The sequence below is a fragment of the Fundulus heteroclitus genome, unplaced genomic scaffold, assembly GCF_011125445.2.
Source record: "Fundulus heteroclitus isolate FHET01 unplaced genomic scaffold, MU-UCD_Fhet_4.1 scaffold_54, whole genome shotgun sequence".
Taxonomy (NCBI): Eukaryota; Metazoa; Chordata; class Actinopteri; order Cyprinodontiformes; family Fundulidae; genus Fundulus; species Fundulus heteroclitus.
In genome coordinates this window covers 1,067,284-1,088,508 of record NW_023396967.1, presented here as the reverse complement: position 1 = coordinate 1,088,508, position 21,225 = coordinate 1,067,284, and the positions used below count along the sequence as shown (strand labels likewise).

General features: G+C 39.9%; 1 protein-coding gene across 2 annotated transcripts in view; it reads left to right on the top strand.

The window, feature by feature from the left end:
- The window catches only part of plcg1 (phospholipase C, gamma 1), a 45,931-nt gene that overhangs the window by 5,415 nt on the left and 19,291 nt on the right, over positions 1 to 21,225 (top strand). For both annotated transcript variants that reach the window (XM_021316285.2, XM_021316286.2), the window contains exons 3-16: positions 10,603 to 10,752; positions 10,917 to 11,010; positions 11,152 to 11,199; positions 13,876 to 13,960; positions 14,099 to 14,182; positions 14,503 to 14,525; positions 14,633 to 14,702; positions 14,804 to 14,905; positions 18,003 to 18,121; positions 18,648 to 18,733; positions 18,895 to 19,015; positions 19,240 to 19,408; positions 20,321 to 20,443; positions 20,595 to 20,696. In XM_021316285.2, the coding sequence (XP_021171960.2) occupies positions 10,603 to 10,752; positions 10,917 to 11,010; positions 11,152 to 11,199; positions 13,876 to 13,960; positions 14,099 to 14,182; positions 14,503 to 14,525; positions 14,633 to 14,702; positions 14,804 to 14,905; positions 18,003 to 18,121; positions 18,648 to 18,733; positions 18,895 to 19,015; positions 19,240 to 19,408; positions 20,321 to 20,443; positions 20,595 to 20,696 (1,376 nt within the window). The remainder of the gene's footprint in view (positions 1 to 10,602; positions 10,753 to 10,916; positions 11,011 to 11,151; positions 11,200 to 13,875; positions 13,961 to 14,098; positions 14,183 to 14,502; positions 14,526 to 14,632; positions 14,703 to 14,803; positions 14,906 to 18,002; positions 18,122 to 18,647; positions 18,734 to 18,894; positions 19,016 to 19,239; positions 19,409 to 20,320; positions 20,444 to 20,594; positions 20,697 to 21,225) is intronic.

The following is a 21,225-nucleotide window of genomic DNA, read 5'->3' as shown; positions in this document are numbered from 1 at the left end:
CCGTTCATTAATGCACAGAAATAGGATCTTTGGGATTTGCTGGAAGTCTGTCATCAATCAGGGTCCGTCTGGCCCGCTATATTTACCGCTTATGGTATCGGTGGTGTTGAAAGAATGATGCCCACCAATCGTTAAAAGAAGCAGTTCGTCAGGTTCTTGCCTACTTGCTAAAAAAAAAAAAAAGAAAGTATTTTCACATTTCCTTGTGTGAATTTGCTTTTATCTCTCTCTCTCTCTTATTTTACTCTCTCTCTCTCTCTTTTAGATCGTATTTTTGAACTGCATAACTGGCAGCGTTGTTTGTGGTCTACACATGATACGGCGCTATAAGATCTATGTGTGGCTCGATAAAGCCAGATGTGGTTATGAGGATTGATGTGCAGCATCACATTTGGAGAAGTAGAATTTGCACAGGATATCAACATGAAAAATGTAGAATCTCAGTCTTTTTTTTTTTTTTTTTTTAGGAGGGGAGAGTTTCGCCCCGGTTCTTTCTTTCTTTAGCTTGTACTTGCATGTAAAGTGTGCGCCCGAAATAGATCTGTTGCAACATCACGCTCAGTAGATCTCCGGTGTATCTCGCAGATCATCGGTAGACTTTCTGGTCCGCCGTTGAACGCGGCACTGATAACCAGCGGCTTGAACGCACATCAAAGTCAGCCGGCACTTTTTAACGTTCGAGACCAACTCGGATGTAAAGCGAAACTCACAATGCAACTTTGTCGTGTGGCTTTTTCATTTCAGAATGAAATCACCCTACACACTTAAACATTTTCCCCCTCTCTGCTAATAATTGTTTAATTGTATTTATTGAACATATCTGAAGTCGGGCCTACGTTATTACTTTGATTCACGGTTGTGCGTACAGCTGACTCAGCAATCGCAGTTGAAACGTCTTGTTTCTACACAATCACCTTGTGACCTGGCTGACTGGAAGTTGGCTCATTTTAAATCACATCATGTCTCGTGCTGTGAACACAACCTTACCGGTAATCGGATCTGAAAATATTTGGATAGAAAAGCTTTCCTGTAATGCTCCCGTGGCTTTCTAAATTTTCACGTATTGGATAAAAATAGCATTCTGAAGGACCAGCCAAGATGCATCCTATAGAAAATGGTTTCATTTTGAAAAAACAAAACAAACATATTACACTTTTTGTTTTTTTTACCCCCTGACCTCATTTTAAACTCCAGTAGCTGTTCACATGGACATGATTAATAAAAATAAACATGTAAACAGGCCAATTGCAATATTGAGATCAGAGATGGCTGGTTTATGCCGATCCTTAATCCAACCAGCATCCATCTAAACACTTGTTTCGATCATGTCAATCAGATTGGGAAGAACTGCCCTGGCTGTGCACGTGTTGTCTTGTAAGGCAGGAATATAGCGTGATATTTGTGCCACAAAATCAACTCGAGCGAACTTCAGAAGTGTATTGAGCGAGTAGCGTTTGAGCTTTAAACGCGCATCCCAGTCTGGCTGCGTTCTCAGATTAGTGAGCGCGCGATGAAAGTTGCTGGCACAAATACGACGTGCCATTCTGCGTGCTCGGAAGACATAGCTTTTGTTTTTTCCTTGTTTGTTTTTGTTTTAGCACAGACAGAAGCGCAACTTGTTTTCTTTTGTTTTTCAGGAATGTTTTGACATCTCTGCACACGTCAGAGTGCTTTTATTCTAACAAAGCCCACTGCATAAAAATGCACGTAAATATCTTGATCTGATTAATTGATTTCGTACCCATATAAACAGTATGTCCGGATTTTTCTTTCTTTTTCAATCCGATGAAGGACTTTTGTGCATGTAAACATAGCTACTAATGCCGGACATGGCTAACTAAGGCCATGTTCACACAACAATTACCCTTTAAAACGTAATTGTTTTTCCGTTTGTCTTAACACAGTTATATGACGACGTGTTAATCACGATCTCTGTGCACACAACACTAGTAGAAATGTTAAAAACTGAGTAACTTCCCTGCCACGGCATTAATGGGTGGTTTGGTTTTTTTTTGAGCCTCGACGGCACGCTCATGCGTACAAACCCTCCCCGCTTTAAAAGGTGCCACGTAAGTCATTCTGCACATGTATCATGGCTCCCTCATTCAAGAAAATTCAGTATTTCCTCTTTACACAACACTGGAGATCGGGATGTTTTCAAAGCGTCACATTCTGGATCACTCTGGATGTTCAAATTGGGCAGTTTTTAGAGAAAATGTGTGCCGGTGTGGTGCCGAGGAACAGTAGAAATGCAACAATCCCCTCCCCCCACCTTTCTTTTTTTTCACACCCGATAGTCCAGTAGACTCTGTTCGAATTTTATATTATATTTTACAAATGGTGGGTTAGACCTCTCCGCATGAGGCAGCAACGTGCAAGTAAAGACACATACAGCTTCAAAAAACTGATTTCACACTTACACAGATGTCCAGGAATGTATTTACAATATATGAGTGACTTCGTTAGTATTATCTCTCTATTCCCATTGTTTTTACCCAGCTTGCCATGCGCCATAGTCCGCTTCCTGCTTTTGGAGCTGCCTCTGGTCCACTTAGCATTCACATATGCATTCGAACAGCCCCAGAGTTCAGTTTAACCAAGCTAAGACCAAGGTTTGGAGGCGTCCCTTTTTTTTGTTCCGCATCAGAGTTCGGTTGAGCATTCACACCTCTCCAAATGAACGAAACTTCCAAAGAAAATGACACAAGAGTCTGATTTAAAGCATACTAAACCTGGCTGGTGTGAATGCACCCTTAGTCCTGTTCCCTTAGTGACAACTTCCACAACTAATTTTGTGAGCTCGGCATGATAGTGCTCAGTGCAAATATGTTCACTGATTGGGAAACAGGTTTGAATCTTTAATATACAGCCTGTGGATCACTTCTCAGGGCGATTAAATAGTAAAATCTGCATGCTTCTTGGTGCATTTCTTTATGGTTTTTTATAACTGTGACACATTGATTTCAGTCTGCTGTGGTCACTGTGCCTTTTTATATCTGGATGTGGAAGATCAGTGTAGGGCTGTCACGATTCATCGAATGATTCAAAGACCTCGAATCGTAACATTCGTCGAGGCAAAATGATCTGCCTCATTACATCGTTTATTTATTCAGCGCACTAGGCCAGGTGGCTACCGCTAACGATAGCCTAGCCTGCTAGTATATGGATGCCAAGTGTGGATATCCGTGATGGAGACAGAAAGCAACGGGCAAAACAGCTGCGCAGAGAAAGAAACCTAAAGTTTTAAAGATGTAGGAATACTTTAAATTTAACAGAAAAGAAAACTGCGCAGCTAGCAGCCTGGTATCGGCTGAGTTTCTATCAGCTGAAGATTAGCGTTTCTCTGTCCCTTTCCTGTCTCGCCTGAGCTTGTTTTGATTGGTCAACATGGCGGCCAAGCAGCCAATCATGTGAGGGCTATGCCATTATGTGAAAGCAGGGGGGCGCAGCGAGTACAGCTGTGAGGAGAGGGTGAGTTTGTTTGGTTGTCCTGTAAAATAACGATGAGGGACAATAGAAAACCAAACATCTGTTTTTTTTTTTAGTTTAAATATGTTGGGAAATGAAAATGGCTTTAAGAGCAGGTTCCACTAAAAACCATGTCAACAACATATCAGAGCTGTCAATTTAGAGGGGACTTTAGTCCTGGTCCTGTGGATGTCTTTGCAGTTGTTAATTTGTTCAACAAAAGAGTTTGACTAAAATATTACATCATTCTGTAAATCAACAGATGTTTTTTCCTACATTTTTAACTTCAACACTTTTTTTTATCTGGATATGCCTTATTTATTAAGAATTACACTGTAGTTTTTTTTCTCTTCTGCTGTACATTTTAACTTTAAATGTAGCTTTTTTTCCCCTTCATATTAATTAATCTTGTTTGTAAGTCTGGTGTCTAGGCCTACCTGTTAAACCTGAATTTCCCCACTTATGGTACAGTAAAGGTATTTCTATTCTATTAAACATAGGTAAGAATGGTCTGGAAAAAAAGGCAGTATTTCTTATGCCTGAATTTAGATGAGCTGTTTACCTTTTCGACAAATGTATAATTATTTTTGTCTATTTGTGGACTGAAAAAAAATATGAATTTAACTTAGCCCTTAAGTTAAACTCTAGAAGGGCTCTGTTTCTATATAGAATTATGCTTTTTAATAAATTTAAAAAAAAAATCCAGAATGTAACGTCCTAGTGAAACTTTATGTATTTTTTTTGTCACCATTTTCACTACAAAGGTACAAGCGCTGTATTGATGGATAAGTCAACCAGAAATGGCTGTGATTTTAACATTTTGATCTTAGAATTTTTTTAGCTGCAGATTTATCTTTGTTATTCAAAAAAGAATGGCATTATTTACTATTACTTATAAAATATGCTTAAGTAATTATGTGAAAAATCTGCAGAATGTGTAAAAAAAAAAATTGTTGTATCCAGTTACTTGATTAACTGTCAGAATAATTGATAGAATAATCAATTACTAAAATAAGCGTTTATGACAGCCATAGATCAGTGGAGACAGTTCTCAATTCAGTTTATTTATACAGCGCTAGTTCACAACACGCCATCTAACAGCCCTTTTTAAAAAGTAAATTTTATCCAATCACACAAGCAGATTAATTAAAAATGTTTTTTATGTAACGCAGCAGGAAACCCAGCAGATTGGAGCAAGTCATGGTTTGCAGTATCCAGTTCTACGGAATGAAAATGTAGCGACAGTGGACATTTGCTTGCACTTAACCTAGCCAGCCAGTCTGGAAAAGAGCTGATGGAGCCCAATTTAAAAAGGCTGGACTAACTGGGTCAGTGTCAGCGGGTTAGAATCAATCAGATAACTACGGATATGACCCAAAAAACTCTAAGCTAAGACGCCAAGTTTTTGTAATTTGTAGTTTGTGAAACATTTCAAGCCATCGGGCAAACTCTCCAGTGAACCTGCTGTACTCGCATGCACTTTCTTAATCTTCCAAGGCACCAAGCAACACAAATCTCCGTATGTATCTTGATTGTTAGGGTTACAGAAAACAGCTGCTGCATTATGGGTAAACGTGCCGCTGAGAGTGATGCATCGTTTAGTCCCGCCTGCCGCGCTGTGATTGGTCCGGTCTGTTTTAGACCAGCAAGCATGGAGCTCTACCCGAGTCTGGCTGGCCAGGCTAGCTGGCACAGTGTAGTCGACTTTGCAGCAATCCCTCATGCTGGGTATGCATGTAGCGACAGTGGAGAGGAAAACTCCCCGTTAGCAGAAAGGAAAAACCCCAATAGAACGAGGCTCAGTGTCCACGGCCATCTGCGAGGACTGACTGGGGTTAGAAAAGACAGAGCAGAGACGCGTAAAAAAGAAGCCAGAAGCACTGATGCAGGAGTACTTTCTATGTTAGAAGGTACCCTTTTCAAGGCAAAGGATGTTGGACTTTCCCCTCCTGCTGTCTGACGATGCTCAAAACAGCTTTAGCAAAGTCCCAAACACTCACGACATGACTACAACTTGGATTCTTAAAGCATAAACTATCGAATTCTTGAGGTGATGACATTTTCCATGTACACGTCTTGTCAGTTTGTCAACTGCTGAAAAGTGACAATATTTGGGACAGTGTGTATTAACACTTCATTTTAAAATGGGACACGGTGGTGACAGATTCTTCCTCTTTAAATGATGGAACATGAAGAAGTGACAAAACGATTTTAGAAAAGGGTGACCTTTTTCGGGCTTGACTAATGCATCGGCCAGCAGTTACTTTATTAGACATTTTAATATTAGCAACCATTTACGTGGCTTTAGATTTCAATCACAGGTTGCTTATTTTGTTTTTGTTGTTGTTTTCTTAGTTCCATATATTTGTAATTTTAACCGTACTTTTTCCTTTTAAAGAATAGCTTAGTCGGCGGCTTTTTTAGAAATGGTGCATGGTTTTGTGAGCTCTGTTTAGGTTAAGGGGGGATTTAGTCTTTGTAAAGCTGTGAAATGCAGATCAGCAGTTTTCTTCTTAACTTATCTGTTAGAGGTACATCGATCAAAGTCTTGTCTCGTTTTTGATCCGTTTTCTGTATAGCTTTGAGCTACCATCATAGATTTTGGCCTATTTCTTAAGAGCTGCAATATATGAAGAAAATTACAACTAAGGCAAGGTATTGAGTATTATTTTGTACCAACGTTTTTTAATTTGAGCATATCATATTTACTATTAGCGCAGTAGGCAGGGCTTGCATTACTAAAACGGTAGTCTCCAAAAATATTCCCTACAGCATGTAGATCCTATTCTAAAGACACCTACAGACATGGGTAGAAAAGTCAAAACTACTAAAATGATGGGTTGATTCTCCATTGTTAACAAATGTAGCTGTTTTCTGCTAAAAGTGTTGCTCTCTCTCGCTGTTTCGCAGGCTGAATAAACCACTAATGTGCAGAAAGTGCCCTTTCACCCTTTTTAAATAGCACCTCACACCTGTTCAGTTTTTCTGTCTCTCACCTTTATTCTCTCATAAGTCTTCTACCTGTGTAGAATTACGATTACGCACACAAATTTCACTAAGCTGACAGTCTGACCACAGAGCAGCACACATCAACCAACCCTCTTTCAGCAGGAAACTAGCAAAGGCTCATCCCAGACATCTGTTTGCAGAAGCTATTTACTGTTTAGTCTAAGATTCATTGTCAGAGTTTTCTGCAGCACTTGGCTGCCGTTTGCTTTTTAAGAAAAGGCCGTTTTACTCTGTAGTGAAAGTAATGATGCCACTCATGAACTTTTTTTTTTTTCACGTGTTCGCCTATGTGCAAAAACCACAGAGCAGCCAAGAAACAGAAGGTGCTCCCCGATATTCTCTGATTGGTTTGCATAGCAGAGGTTCAGTAGCAGTCTAAAGTCTTCAAGCTTCTGCCTCTTGGTGTTCACTTGACTCTCTCCTAACTGGAGAAATTGCTCCGTGAATCTTTTGTCACAAGTCCTGTCACAGTTAGAAAGGAAATCGAGTTTAAATCATGACAATATGGCTCACAAACATTAAAGCATTAATTTTTGTTGTCTTTCTCTGTGTTTTTTTCGTAGAAATGCAGTCTGAGCTTTCTGCATTTCGTGTGCGGAAAGTTTTTGTCGCCATGACCCGCTTTTTTTTTTTTTTTTTTTTTTTTTTTCTTCAGACCTCCTGCAAAGATTGGGCACATGCACTCTCAGCTCAGACGTTTCGTCTTTTCTACATGACACACTTTACTTTTTTTTTTTTTTTACACTCTTGACGCTCGTTTCAGTCCTTTTTTCATGAGATCTATATCAACCAATCAGTTGAACGTTAGCACACAAGCAGAAACACGGTTACATAAGCAGAAATGGCCTTCGAATAAGCTCCATGAAAATGCTGCCAATCTCGTTTTCTTTCTAAACCCCCCCACTCCTGGAAAACAAGCTCAGCTCTGGAGCTGAATTGATCCATTTTAAGTGTGCTGGAGAAGGTTGCAGAATCATTGAGGGCTGTTGTTTGTGAAAGGAAGAGTCCCTCATTTTAACCAGACTCCCAACTTCCCGTAAGGCCCACACCTGGTGCTTTTTTTTTTTTCCCCCCAGTGCTATGGGATATTAAAGCTCATGAAGTGTGGTGGGGACAGTATGTTATGGTAAAGAAAGACAAGACCCAGATAGATTTGGACAAGATTAATCCAAATCTATTGCAGTTTACAGCAGCAGTGTTGCGCTGCTGAAATCCTGAAGCGTTAATGGTGACTCGATCGTGAGCTTTTAAAGAAACAAATGTGCTTGCTTGTGAAACTAGAGCTTGACCAATGTGCGACTATTGGTGTTTAAAAATATTGTATTGAGGAGGAACTAGAGGAGTGTGCTGCAGGAATACCTACAGCTCAGTTCTTCATTGTCCCACAAGGGGAAATTACAGGTCAACACCATTTGCGCACCTATTTATATTCAAACATAGCTAGGAATTAACAATAAAACTGTTAATCATTCGAAAAAACGTGCCAAGCGTGGTCAAAGTTAAGAGCTTTTCTTGCGTTTGAGACTAAGAAGCGTGACTCAAGCCCCCTAAACGGTAACATCAGCTTCTCTGCAGTCGGCGGCTGTCTGCTGGCTGTAGTAGGTGAAGTAAGCTGAGATGTGAGGTGTGACTGGCAAGCTGTGAGAAGACCTCATTTTTTTTTTTTTTTTTTTTGATTTTTTAAAATACACAACAGAAGAGCATGCACACTGTCATCTATGCACTAGCACAGATGTGGTGTGTAGGCGACAAAAGCACAGGATGTGTGGTACGGGGGCAGGAAGAGGAGCAGGAGCTGAAACAAATGTGTGCGTTTTTAAGCAGGAGAGCCCCATGCTTAAGGTCTCCAAAAAGCTGCGAATGTAACGCGGGGAGACGTCGACCTCCTTTTTAATTTATAGCCTTTACTCTTCGGGCAAAAGTTTCAGGCTGCTAATTACTCACATCAAGACCGTAATTAATACGATTGTTGTTCAGTTTTTTTGTCCTTAAAGGTGAACGCTGAATCTAATTGCTCTATAATTTGCCCAGTTTCTTGTTTGGTAATTGATGGTTTAGATGTTTCTTTCAGCAAAAGGCAATTTAAAGTGAATTTCTTGGTTGCTAGCTTAATTTTTTTTCTTCTCATTTGTGGCGATCATTATCAGTTGAATGTACTCCACCTAAAAGTGAATCATGTGTGGTTTTGGGTCATGTGATCAGGGGAGGATTAATGCTATATTAAACATTTTGTTGCTGTTACTTCTAACAGTGAGACGAGAAAAATGTTTGAGATTAAATTGGAAAAAGTTTCACGGGAAGCTTGAAGCTATTTCTGTAGGTAATTGACCTGAAACCAAAAAGTTAATTTTACAGGCTCCAAATTAAGAGGGTTTTCCTTTTTTTAGTTTTACTCGTACAACAGCTGCTTACTGGACATTACTGTTATCATATTTATTTTTCTCCTTTATGAGTTTCTGACTGTAGGGTAACCCTAGCGTAAAAATCCCAGTTTCACGACATTGCAAGATTTGCACAAAAGTTTAAAAGAAGAACATAAAACAAGATCCAATTCATTTAATTAAAAAGCAAAAAAAACAGCAATAACTCCCGCTGCTCCTAAAACAATATAACCATAGTTATCACAGTTATAATAATCTTAACTATAAAACATTTTTATTCTTATTGATGTATAATATAGAATAAATACCTGCTAGATGTCGTACTTGCTTTCAGTTGCTTATTGTGCAAAATACAAGATGTTTTTGACAGGGATGCACAATATATTGGCAATAATATCGGCTGATGTTGGTCATTTGTTAGGCTGTCAAGAATCAGGAATCCTTAATTGTCACCACGTCTTACCGGTATCAGTCTCAGTTTTTTTTCGGGAGGTGGAGGAGGACTTGGGTGTGTTTCAATGAAGCAGAGAAGCAAAGTCAGTTGTATTTCACTGAGTGTGAAGTGTCTGAAATATATGTAATGACATTGGTAAATATTGGTTATCGCTATATATATATATATATATATAATATATATATATATATATAGTATATATATATATATATTATATATATATATATATATATATATATATATATATATATATATATATATATATATATATATATATATATATAAGGCCAAATTTTCATATCAGTGGATGTCTAGTTTGGGACATTCTACTCTTTCAATGATGCCACAGGTATAAAAGCTGGTAAATTAGTCAGGCTTCCTGCTCAGGTAGCCAGCCTGCACCTGGCTGTTTAACACCAGTGGATGTGATGCACGTTTGTAGTTTCCACACCATGACTGGGTATGTTTTATCAAAATAGGAAATGTTTCCAGCACCAAAAACAGATTTCCTTATAAGAAAGGGATATAGTCGTCGTACACAGCAAAAATGCTGTATACAGCCAGCTGACCAGCAGTACATCACAACAAATTTTACTATTACTACTTTATTTATAAAGCACTTTAAAACAACAGCAGCTGCGACAAACTGCTGCACAGACAATAATCAATAAACATTCACGATGGAATGAACAAAAGATTACATTAGAAACATGAAAAGGAATAAGAGCAAAAGTCTCAACATGTGTTAAAAGCCAAAGAATAAAAATGTCTTAAGGTGAGTTTTAAAAGTGGACAACAAAGGCAAACTGGAAACGTTCTGTGGGAACGGTCAAACGAATATAAACATTTTGTTTATCCATAAGCATCCTTTTTTCATTTTTTTTTTTTACCCAGATGTATTGGAAGTTTATGTAGTTCACAGTATCGTGTGTGCTTTCCATAGTCGTGTGCTCTGGGCTCAAAAGTGCAACCCCAGGGCCAGAAATCACGTGATGGAGGAATGCACAGTGAGTGTAGGGGATGTCGCCTTAAACGTGTGCTGTGTGTGCATGTGATGGACCGTTTTTCTTTTAATATAATTTATTTTATTTTATTTTTTTCAAATATTAAACCTTTGTTGTATGTTGATATCAGTGACTGAGCCGTGCTTTGTTCTGCCATCATCTTTGGGCACAGTTGTGAAAAGAAGTGGCGGCCATTTGTTTCACTCATTGTTGTTTGTGTGTGTGTGTGTGTGTGTGTGTGTGTGTGTGTGTGTGTGTGTGTGTGTGTGTGTGTCTGGCTCCTCAGTTGACATTCGGGAGATCAAAGAGATCCGTTTATGTTTGAGGTCCCGGGACTCTGAGCGCTATTTGGAGGAATCGGCAGCGCGGCACGACCCTTTCTCCTTCATTATTCTGTACGGCACAGAGTTCCGCCTTAAATCCCTCGCCTTGGCAGGTATGCAGCACATGCACATTGTTTGTGTTCGTCAATCATTGTAGCAAACCTCATTCTGTAAAAAATACTTTTTTTTCCCTGTACATTCTGACTGCTTTTTATATGTAGCGTCTACAAGCATATCTGATGTCTGACTTGTGTGCCCTACTAAATGCTTTCCTCAGCAACATCTGACGAGGAGATGTCCATGTGGGTCAGGGGGTTAAAGTGGCTTGTGAATGACACTTTAAAGGCACCGACGCCGTTACAAATAGAAAGGTAACACTAACGCAAATGCACACCCCAACTCAACTCGCCCCGAAACATTGGGTGAACAGACGGCATTTTGTTTCTGTAATTCTGATCTAATTTTCTTTTCCATTACTATGATTAAGTTTAGCGGCTGTTGTTGTCTTCCAGGTGGTTACGCAAGCAGTTCTACGCTGCTGATCGGCGCAGAGAGGATAGGTAAGTTGGCTCATTCGTCTGTTAACTACAAGGTTAAACCCATCATCGTCTCATGAAACGGCAGCAATCAGAACTGCTGCACCAAAGATCTGTCTTCTTCTCTCAAAGCACCTTCATTCATTCATGTTTATTTGATCAGGAGCAGCGCAGAGAATGTAAACAGTAATATAAGCTTTTAAGATATTGTGGGGGAAAAAAAGGCTACAAATGTACATTTTTATGACTATATTTAACACCCGATATTTAAGGCTTAGGGACTTGTTGGTTTGAGATTAGGCTAAATGTGCGTGCACACTTGAAAATCAGTATTTTATAATTTTAAAATACCAGCAGCATCATTTTTAGTATTATTTTAGTTAGCCGTAGAGCAGATCGGGGTTATTTTGCTTAGTTTTTGGAGAAAATTATAAAACGATCAGTTGTGCCTTTTTAACTAATCTAACCTGTATGGAAGCGGTGCTCAAACAAAACCACAAGAAGTCCAGTTTAAAGCCACGCCGTAAAAATAGCCAACAGTGGTTTTTGGTCTCCATGCACAATTGTGGCCACACTTTAAAATACACTTTTATATGTGAGGAGTTTTGAAAAACATTTTATCGTTTTCTTCCACTTCCACATTTTTTTTTTGCTGTTTTGTGGTGATCTGTCACTTTAATTGTGCTGTGACAAATTAAAAGGTTTTAGCAGGATGAATACTTTGGCAAATGACCGTACTCTGAAAGCTACTACAAGGATAACCGTGTGGGAAATTAATTTACAAACTGAAAAGAATGAGGCCTGCAAAGGTTCCTTGTGGGATTCCCATTTCAGTTAGAAAAGAAGAACTTGATATGATCAATTACAACGCAATCATAATGTTGCTATGACTATTATTCAATCTTTAATAGATACTTATATCTTGAGAACCTAGAGCAAGTATGTACAAAATATGGTAGTGTCGTTCTCTTTAGCAATTTAGTGATTTTTGTCTGCAATTCAAAAATGGCGCAAAATTTGGCCCGCTGTCGATGCAGATGAACACTTTATAAAGATTTTGACGGCAGATTTTCTCTGATAATTTTAAACTTTCTTGAAAGGAAAAATGTAACACAAAGTACAGGTACATCTAAAAAAAAAAAAATGGAATATCGCGGAAGCACAATATTTGTTGTCATTCATTTCTGAAAGTGAAACTCAAATGGATTCGTTACACAAAGAATGGAATATTTTAAACCTTTATTTCTGTAATTATAATGATTATAGAATACATGTGATGAATTGCCAAAATATAGTGTCTCAGAAAATAAATAAAAATGTTAGATAAGATCAATAAAAAGACATTTTAAGCAGAAATGCTCGGCTTCTTAAAAGTGCGTTTATTTCCATGCACTCAGTACTTTTGGGCCTCCTCAGGCATGAATTACTGCATCAATGCGGCGTTCCATGGAGGTGATCAGCCTGTGGTTCTGCTGAGGTCCAGGTTGCTTTGACTGCTGCCTTCAGGTGATCTGCATCGTTAATTCAGCCAGCTCTCATCTTCCTCTTGATGATATCCCACATAATCTCCATGGAGTTGAGTTTGCTAGCCAATCAAGCACAGGAACCCCATGGTCATTGGACCAGCTTTTGGTACCATTGGCAGAGTGGGCTGAAACAAAATGAGCATCTCCATAAACCTCGTCAGCAGAAGGAAGCATAAAGGTAGCAAAGATTTCCTGCTAGATGGCTGCGTTGATTGTGGACTCCAGAAACCACAGTGGACCAACACCAGCAGATGACAAGGGACACCAAACAATCACCAACTGTGGAAACTTGATGCTGGACTTGAAGCAACATGGATTCTCTGCTTCTCCACTCTTCCTCCATTCTCTGGGACTGTGATTTCCAAATGAAATGCTAACTTTACTTTTTTCTTCCACTTAACTTTCTATGCATAAATATGGACAGCACTCTCTGATCAACCAGCTTCTTTGTCATTTACGTTTTGTGGAGCCTCCCGTCCTTGTGGACCGTGTCAATGACTGTCTCCTGGACATCTCTCCAGTCAGCAGTCTTACCCGTGTCTGTGTAGCCTACAGTATTTTTTGAGATGTGCTTGCATATGTTTGGTTTTCATTTTATAAGTAGGATCACAAACATCCAGCTTATTCATTATTATTAAAAAAATGTAATCTAGTTTTAACCTCTGGTATAGAGAATATAAAATGATTACAGCTGTGTCAAATGGCTTTTTTTTTACATCTGAAAACACAGCAGCTACTAAATTCCTGTCGTCGAGCGGCGGTTTAATAATCCAGCATTACAGTAAACTGGTTTTATTTGCGCGCTCGACGTTTTTGACGGGGCTCGGTTGAGGTGTAGCGAAGGAACTGACCTAAGAGCCGCACGCTAGCAACTCTTCCTGCAGCAGGAAACAGACTGCAGAGGACGAAGGAGATGTGCAGAGATGTTTGTCTGCAACATCCCTGTCTTTGTTATGTTTTAAGGCCGTTGTCATCGCTTGCCAACAATGTCAGGCTCTGCTGTGGAGGCCAAGCCGAAGCAGTTCCACACAAAACAAAATCACATTCGTATCTGATGGGATGTCATATGTGATAAGATGGCGTCTAGCCTCGCAGGCTTGGATTTTACGTGCGCTTGCACTTTAGTTTTTAATTGTGTGTTTTGACAAAAAAAAACGTGCCTGTGTGTGCATAGGATATCCTGTAAGGATCTGAAGAACTTGCTGATCCAGGTCAACTACAGGGTGCCAAACATGAGGTTCATCAAAGACAAACTTCCGGTAACCTTTCTCCATCTTATCACAGACCACCTTTCCACTCCGTCTCCCTGCCCCCTTCCTTTCACCGTAGGATTTACGATTTTTGTCATGAAGGTTTTTGCCTTTACATACCATCTCTCTCCTCTTGCTTTTTTTAAGGACTGCGAAGGCAGGAACGGAGACGTGACCTTCAGCCAGTTCGCCCAGCTCTATCGCAACCTCATGTTTGAGGCTCAGAAGATGGTAAGTGGACATTTTGTGTGTTCCCATCACTTTTACCCTCCAGCACCTCTTGCGATCCCCCACTGAGCACCCCCCCCTCCCCCACCTCCATCTGTGTGTTCTCAAATGGCCTCAAGATCAATATGCACCAGCAAACCCCTCTAGTGGAGGCCATTAGGACACACAGAGGAGCAGGCAGACAGGCTCTGGTCACATTAAATGGATGACCCCAGTGGCCTCACCCAACCTCCCAGAAGTCTGTGTCTATCTACGTAACCACATTACAGCACTGTTGTGGAAAAAAACTGAAACATACTGTTTTTCTTAAACCTCTCTTTCAGGTGGAGATCACTTTTATGCAAAAGTAGGTCCCTAAAATCAGCATATTCTGATATAATTAGTGAATCTTTTTTGTGTATGCCAGTTTTTTTTTTTTATCTACTTAAATTAACCCTTTGCTTTCTCTAACAGGTTTATTGACAGACCAGATCAGAGGATCACTCTGGAGAACTTCAAAAGCTTTCTCATAGAGACTCAAAACGTAATCCCATGGCTATTAAACATGTCAGATTTTTTTATTTTTTGGTGGTCGTGCACTCTTATTGAACTCTACTTTTTTTTGTTTTTGTTTTGGTGATTAAGGAATTATGGGCCACGGACAACAACAAGGTTCAGGAGTTTATGTTTGGCTACCTGAAAGATCCCCTAAGAGAAGTGGAGCAGCCATATTTTCATCTAGAAGAGGTAAGCAAGTTGTTGTTTTTTTTTTGTTTTGTTTCTAGGGGATCTACTCAGTAATGGAAACATTTAGAAATGTTTTCACAAGTTCAGCTTTCCAAAGCCCCCTCTCTGTGCTGCTGGTGTGGGTGAGATATTAATCAGACACTGACATGGAGACCAATGATATTGGCCTAAAATACCTTTTCCCACGCTGTCAGAAAAGGTTATTTGCCAAAACGCGGCATGGCAGTTCCGCAGAAAGCGGGGGATGATTTTGTGGTCATCATTACTCTTTTAAGAGGAAAGGAAGCTGGTGAGGCCTGCCTGAAGTGTTAGAAAATTCAAAAGCAAGAGTACGGTCCTTGGCTTTCCTGTGAGCGATTCATAGCTGAATCAGAAATTCGCTTCAGTTCACTGAGTTCCTTTTACTCTGTTAACAGCTTACAAAGTGCTTTATTATATCTCTCCATGTATCACAGTTGACTTGCAATGAGAGGCGGGTTAAATCACCTAGAAACCACAGCAGAGAAGGAGAATCCGACACAAATCAGCTCAGAACATGCAAACTGCACATAGAGAGGCCCCGAGAAGCTTTTTCCTGTACCGAAACGGTTCTACCGGTGCTACCTGCTGCATGTCTGTAGATAACCTGAATGTGCATACTGCAATGCACACTCGCAGCTCACAGATAGAAAATTGAATTTATTAGGTAAGATTTAGCCGGTGAGGCTTTTTACAATTGAAGGTAAACTAAGAAACATTTAATAGCATCGAGTTAAACCATTTTTCTGTTGTGGTGCTTGTGAACCTCCTAAATAAAAAGCCATTAGCACCTTCACGACTATGAGTAGCATTATTTAAATCCAGCGTTCACACTTACTGCCTGTATGGGTGGAAGTCACAAGGTGAGGTAGTGCTGTAAGAGAATAAATATAATAAGGAGAAGAAGTTATTTGTAGGACCACATGTGATGATACTTTAAATAAAAAATTAAGCTAAGGTTCGCCAGTATTTTATTTCCTACACATCATAGTTTAAAGCATCTGTAGTCTCTGTAGAATAATTGAAAGGAGGTTTGATTTCTTCAAGTACTGCAGTTTTCAAGCAGGACGCCATCTAAAATGGCCCCACTAGTGAATTAGCACTACGGTCACATAAGTTTGTGTTTTCAGAACCGTTTTCCAGGTAAGTCTCTGTTCAGTGTGAAATGATCCAGCTCAGGTTTGATCGGTGTAAGGACTCAAGATTTTAAAGGAGCAATAAGTAAAATCTCACTACCAGGTGGCTGTTGAGCATCGTCTGTAGACCAAAACAAGATGTGTGGCAAGCCACCTCTCTCTACCTCCAAAATCTGAGCAGTAGACCAATTATCTGTTTCAGTTTTAGTCTATTTGTCTAAAAAAAAATTAAGAATGCCCTGAATGGACACGAGGATCATGGTGGGCAGCTGACGAGCTCGCACGGCTGCATTAAATAATACTGTCCTAGCTGGGCTGCTGGCCTCACATAAACAGTAACGCCTCACCCATTGCTGGTCAAACTCCAACAATTAACCCACACGCCATAATTGTAGCATTACAGAGAATCTAATCAGCATAGCTACACAAGTTTAACAAGACTTTAACACCAACAAAAACAAACATTTGACTTCATGCTGTTGCAGAAGGCTAGCTTTCGGAGGAGGAAAGCTAGCCTTCTGCTCTCGAAATGCCCTCCACCTTGGAAACATGACAGCTTGACCTTTGTTTTGTCTCTTTCCTTATCTGACAACTTCTTTGCCAACAACTGTTGTTTTTCTGGTATTAATTGGTCCTGATTGTCTTCAAGTAAACACAGTGGTGGCTTTTAATGGGGCGGGAGGGGCTAAGCCTTGAGTGACTATTCTAATAGACGTACATGGACGCGCGGCCGGCCCGGCTTTGTAAACAAGAGACTGGGGATTAACACAGAGAGATGGTGTGTGTGACTTCATACCATAGTCCATCTAAAAAGATATCTCTAGTTCTTCACAAAACTATTTTTTTGTGAAATAAAATAAGGACATTTCACTTATTGCTCCTTTAAGCCAGAGATAATTTTGTTAATAAACATGTGGTAGATAAAGGTGAAAAAGCTAAAGGAATACCTGCAGCCTGGAGACGATTGAAGCAAAGTTGTAGAACTGCAGATGGAGTCATATCTTTAAAAAAAAAACACAGAGTTAGTCAGGCAGGTTATGGCTCCAGCTGATGCATTCGTTGTGTTCGGCCATTGCTGAAACAGACACCTCAGAAGTTTCTTCACTGCTAGGGAATGGCTTTTTAGATTTAGCAATACGGTTGCCCACAAAATATGGCGCTAATGGTGCATTTATTGACGTCACCGTCCATCAAGAGTCACATACGGATGAAACCTAGAGAATTCGTCCATTTTTCAAAATACAACGAAATTTTAACCTGGATAATAATAAAAAACGCAAATACTCTAGAAGTTATTTATTGTTATTGTGCGGCCCGGTACCGGTTTTATGCTTCCTTTATACTGACAAACCTTTATAGAGATGCTGATATAATTTTCCAGCAGGACTTGTTGCCTGCCCCCTTGCCTTGTAGCAACACCTGCTTTAATGACCATGTGGTTAAATGACGGGCAGACCGGCCCGATCCTAGGTCCATTTACTGTCCTGTCAAGATAAAAAAGAGAGACTTCAACAATAAAAATAAGCTGATGGCTGGTAATTACTCCTCCTGGGCTTCGTTAGCATCTCAGCAGAGCCACTAATCGCCTCCACGCCACGCTGCATTGATGCAGTAATTCATGCAAAATGAAACCAGGCCAGTTATAAATCGCAGTACCTGGACACACTGTTCAGTAGGTTAACATTAAATTATTAAAAATCAAAAAGCCATAACCATCTAAATAAAAGGAAATAAATGCCTACAATCTCTCCATCTCTCTCTGTTCAATACAAAATGTTCACGTTTTGAAATGGGTCAACTTAAGAAGTGATTAGATAATTACTCTTCAATTGCATATGAATTTATTCAGCTGCACCCGTTGCAGGCGTTCGTGTGGATGAACCAAGCCAGGATTTCTAAAATAGTTTCATTTATACATATTTTTTTTCTCCTCCACTCTGCAGTTCCTCACATACCTCTTCTCCAAAGAAAACAGCATCTGGGATTCTTCTATGAGCAAAAGCTGTCCTGAAAGTATGAACAACCCCCTGTCCCACTACTGGATCTCCTCTTCGCACAACACGTAAGGAAAGCCGCGCCGACGGCGACCGTTTTTTCTCTGTCAATTGTAATCGGGTCCTGGGAATGCTGAAAGCCTGGCATTGTTTCTTGGCTTCTCTACCCCAAAACAAAACTCATACGCTGACTTCTGACATCAGATAAAAGCGTGTTATTTCCTCCATCATGTTCCAGAATAATATTTCTGCTAGTATTTAGCGAGAAGAAGTATTTTTCCAGGCATTGAAAAGTGTGAGAAAGGCGGTTCAGATGATAACCCTTAGTGCTGGAAGTGAAACAATACTTTCTGGTGCAGCGGGCTGAAAGTTTCCCAAGTTTCTGTTTGAATTGTTAGAAGGAATTATGAAACAAGAACTTACTTCTGTTAATACGAGAGAAATGGCAGCGGGTAATTTGGCTGTACTTCTTTTTTTTTTTTTTTTGATTCATAAACCAATGTTCTGTGTGTTTTGGTTCTACTGCTTCTGGTTGGCTGTTAACTTGTGAACGTGCTTTGTGTACGTTAGTTATTGTTGCTTGGTTATTTTTAGCTACCTGACAGGAGACCAGTTTGCCAGCGAGTCGTCCTTGGAGGCGTACGCCCGCTGTCTGAGGATGGGATGTCGCTGCATCGAATGTACGTAAACCCATCCAACCTGTTCGGCTGTGAAAAACCTTCTGCCTTAAGCCTTTTTAACTGAGCCGGGGCTAAACCTCTGCCGTCATGCGTGCACATTCCTCAATGCTGACACCACGTCTTCCTTGCACCTAAGAATAAAGCTGCGTGTTCGTTTTCAGTGGACTGCTGGGATGGTCCTGATGGAATGCCGGTTATTTATCACGGACACACCCTCACGTCAAAAATCAAGTTCAGCGACGTCCTGAACACCATCAAAGACCACGCTTTTGTCACATCCGAGTGAGTCCCCCCCCCCCCGTCTTCAGAGTCCTTTGTTTCCCCGTAATAACTTTGATTCTAGGTAAGGTGACAAAAGCAGAACAAAGGACTGAGATGAGCAGACTGCGCGTTGGGAAACAATGACAATGTGTCATGCTTTGTCATCGTTATGTCTGTGTGCAGCAACAGATATTTTAGAGGATTTTAAAGCTTTTCTAGTTTTTTAAACGGTTTGTCTCCCTCAGGTACCCCGTCATCCTGTCTATCGAGGACCACTGTAGCATTGTCCAGCAGAGGAATATGGCCACCCACTTTAAGAAAGTGTTCGGAGACATGCTGCTGACCAAAGCCGTGGATATATCTGCAGACGGCCTGCCTTCGCCCAACCAGCTCAGGAGGAAGATCCTCATCAAGGTCAGGGCTCAGTGGCAGTCACAAGAAATCTATTAGAGGCCTTTTAACATCATTTTTACATCTTTTCCTAGCAAATTTTGTTTAGATTTCTTCTTCAAAGTACTTACTATAATTTCCAGAACCTAAATTGTGAAATATGTGTTAAAAAAAGTGTAAAACAAAAAAAACAAAAAAAAGCAGTTATTAAAACTTAGGCGTGTCAACCAAACGCGTAGCACAATGGCCTTCAAAGACAAAAGTCATGAAAAAGTCTCCGGCTTGATTTTCAGTTCACAAAGTGAGAGTTTATATGGAGATTTATCTGTGGAGGAGGCTTGGAGTAGCTTGGAAACTTAACAAAGTGAGAGTATTAAACATTTTATTTTTGTAATATTCTTTGTGCGATGTATGAAAATGGTCTATCACAGGGATTCCTGAACTTTACCCCCAAAATTACAGTGACAGAGACCAGGGACCCCCTTTTGACGAGTGTTTTTAAAATTTTTTTGGGGGGGGGAATATGAGACTAAAGTCATAATATTACGAGAATAAAGTAGTATTTTTATAAGAACTCTTGCAAAAAAGTCCATCGTTCTACCTGCATTAAAACGAGGAATGTGGAGGATCCTGTAAAGTTATACTTTCATCAGTTTAACAAAGAAGGAAATAGGAAAAGTGTTTTTAGCTCATCAGCATCAAATTATCTCATGACCACCCCACCCCCCCCCAAGATGATGACTCAATAAGCTATTTTGTTGTCAAAAACTTAAAAAAAAAATTACTAGGATGCATATTTTCTATACTTGGCTTTATTGCCCAAAAACATTTTTTTTTTTTATTTTCATATGGAGCTTGAAATCTTACTGCTTCTGTCTGTTTTCCCTTCCTCCTCTCCCCCCTGCCCTTCTTTCTTTCTTTCTTTCTGTGCCTCAGCATAAGAAGCTGGCCGAGGGTAGCGCCTACGAGGAGGTGCCCAACCCGACACCTTATTCAGAGAATGATATCAGCAACTCTGCCAAAAACGGCATCCTTTACCTGGAAGATCCAATTAACCATGTAAGCATACTTAGAAATGCCAACAGAGGACTGGAATGTTGCAGCTCATATCCCATGTCCTCCAGTAATTTTGTCATGTTGGTTTTGATGTTTGAGCCTTTTTATTTATTTATTTATTTCATTTTTTTTTTTTATCTCTTTCCTTTTTCAGGAGTGGAACGCTCATTTCTTTGTCCTGAACGGCAAAATGCTCTACTATTCAGTGGAGACCAACAGTAACCAGGGTAACGATGAGGAGGAGGAGCACAGAGAGGTTAGTTGGAGTTTAATTTGGTTATTGAAGGCCGGGGTTTCTGCTGTCCCCTAAAAAAAAAAGTCCTAAATTTAATCATGTTAATCAAAGAAATTTAAGTCTTTATTGGCCCCAGATTGTCTTTTTTTTTTTTTTTGCTTAAAACCTGCTGGCTGTAAATATGTGGGTGATAAGTTTTGACAAAAGTGCCAGAAGCAAGGCGACAAACTGCACATTAGGAAGGAGTTTACCGCAAGACAAAAACACTTCAGCTTCTGAAGTTTGATCCTGGTTTGTTTGGGAGCCAAATCAAAATGTGTTGTTATCCACTGCTAGTCATTCCCATCAGTTGACAAAGTTATAATTACCTATTTTATGATGCAAGTTGGTTATTAGTCTTCGTGTTTCTAAGTTTATGTTTGGTCTTAAGTTGAAGTAATGATGGTTGTAAAACAACAAAACGATGTGTAAAAAGTCCTTCAGTTGGTAAAACCTGCAGGACCTGTATCAGTCAGTATAACAAGGAGCAGAAAAATAGAGACGGCCAATA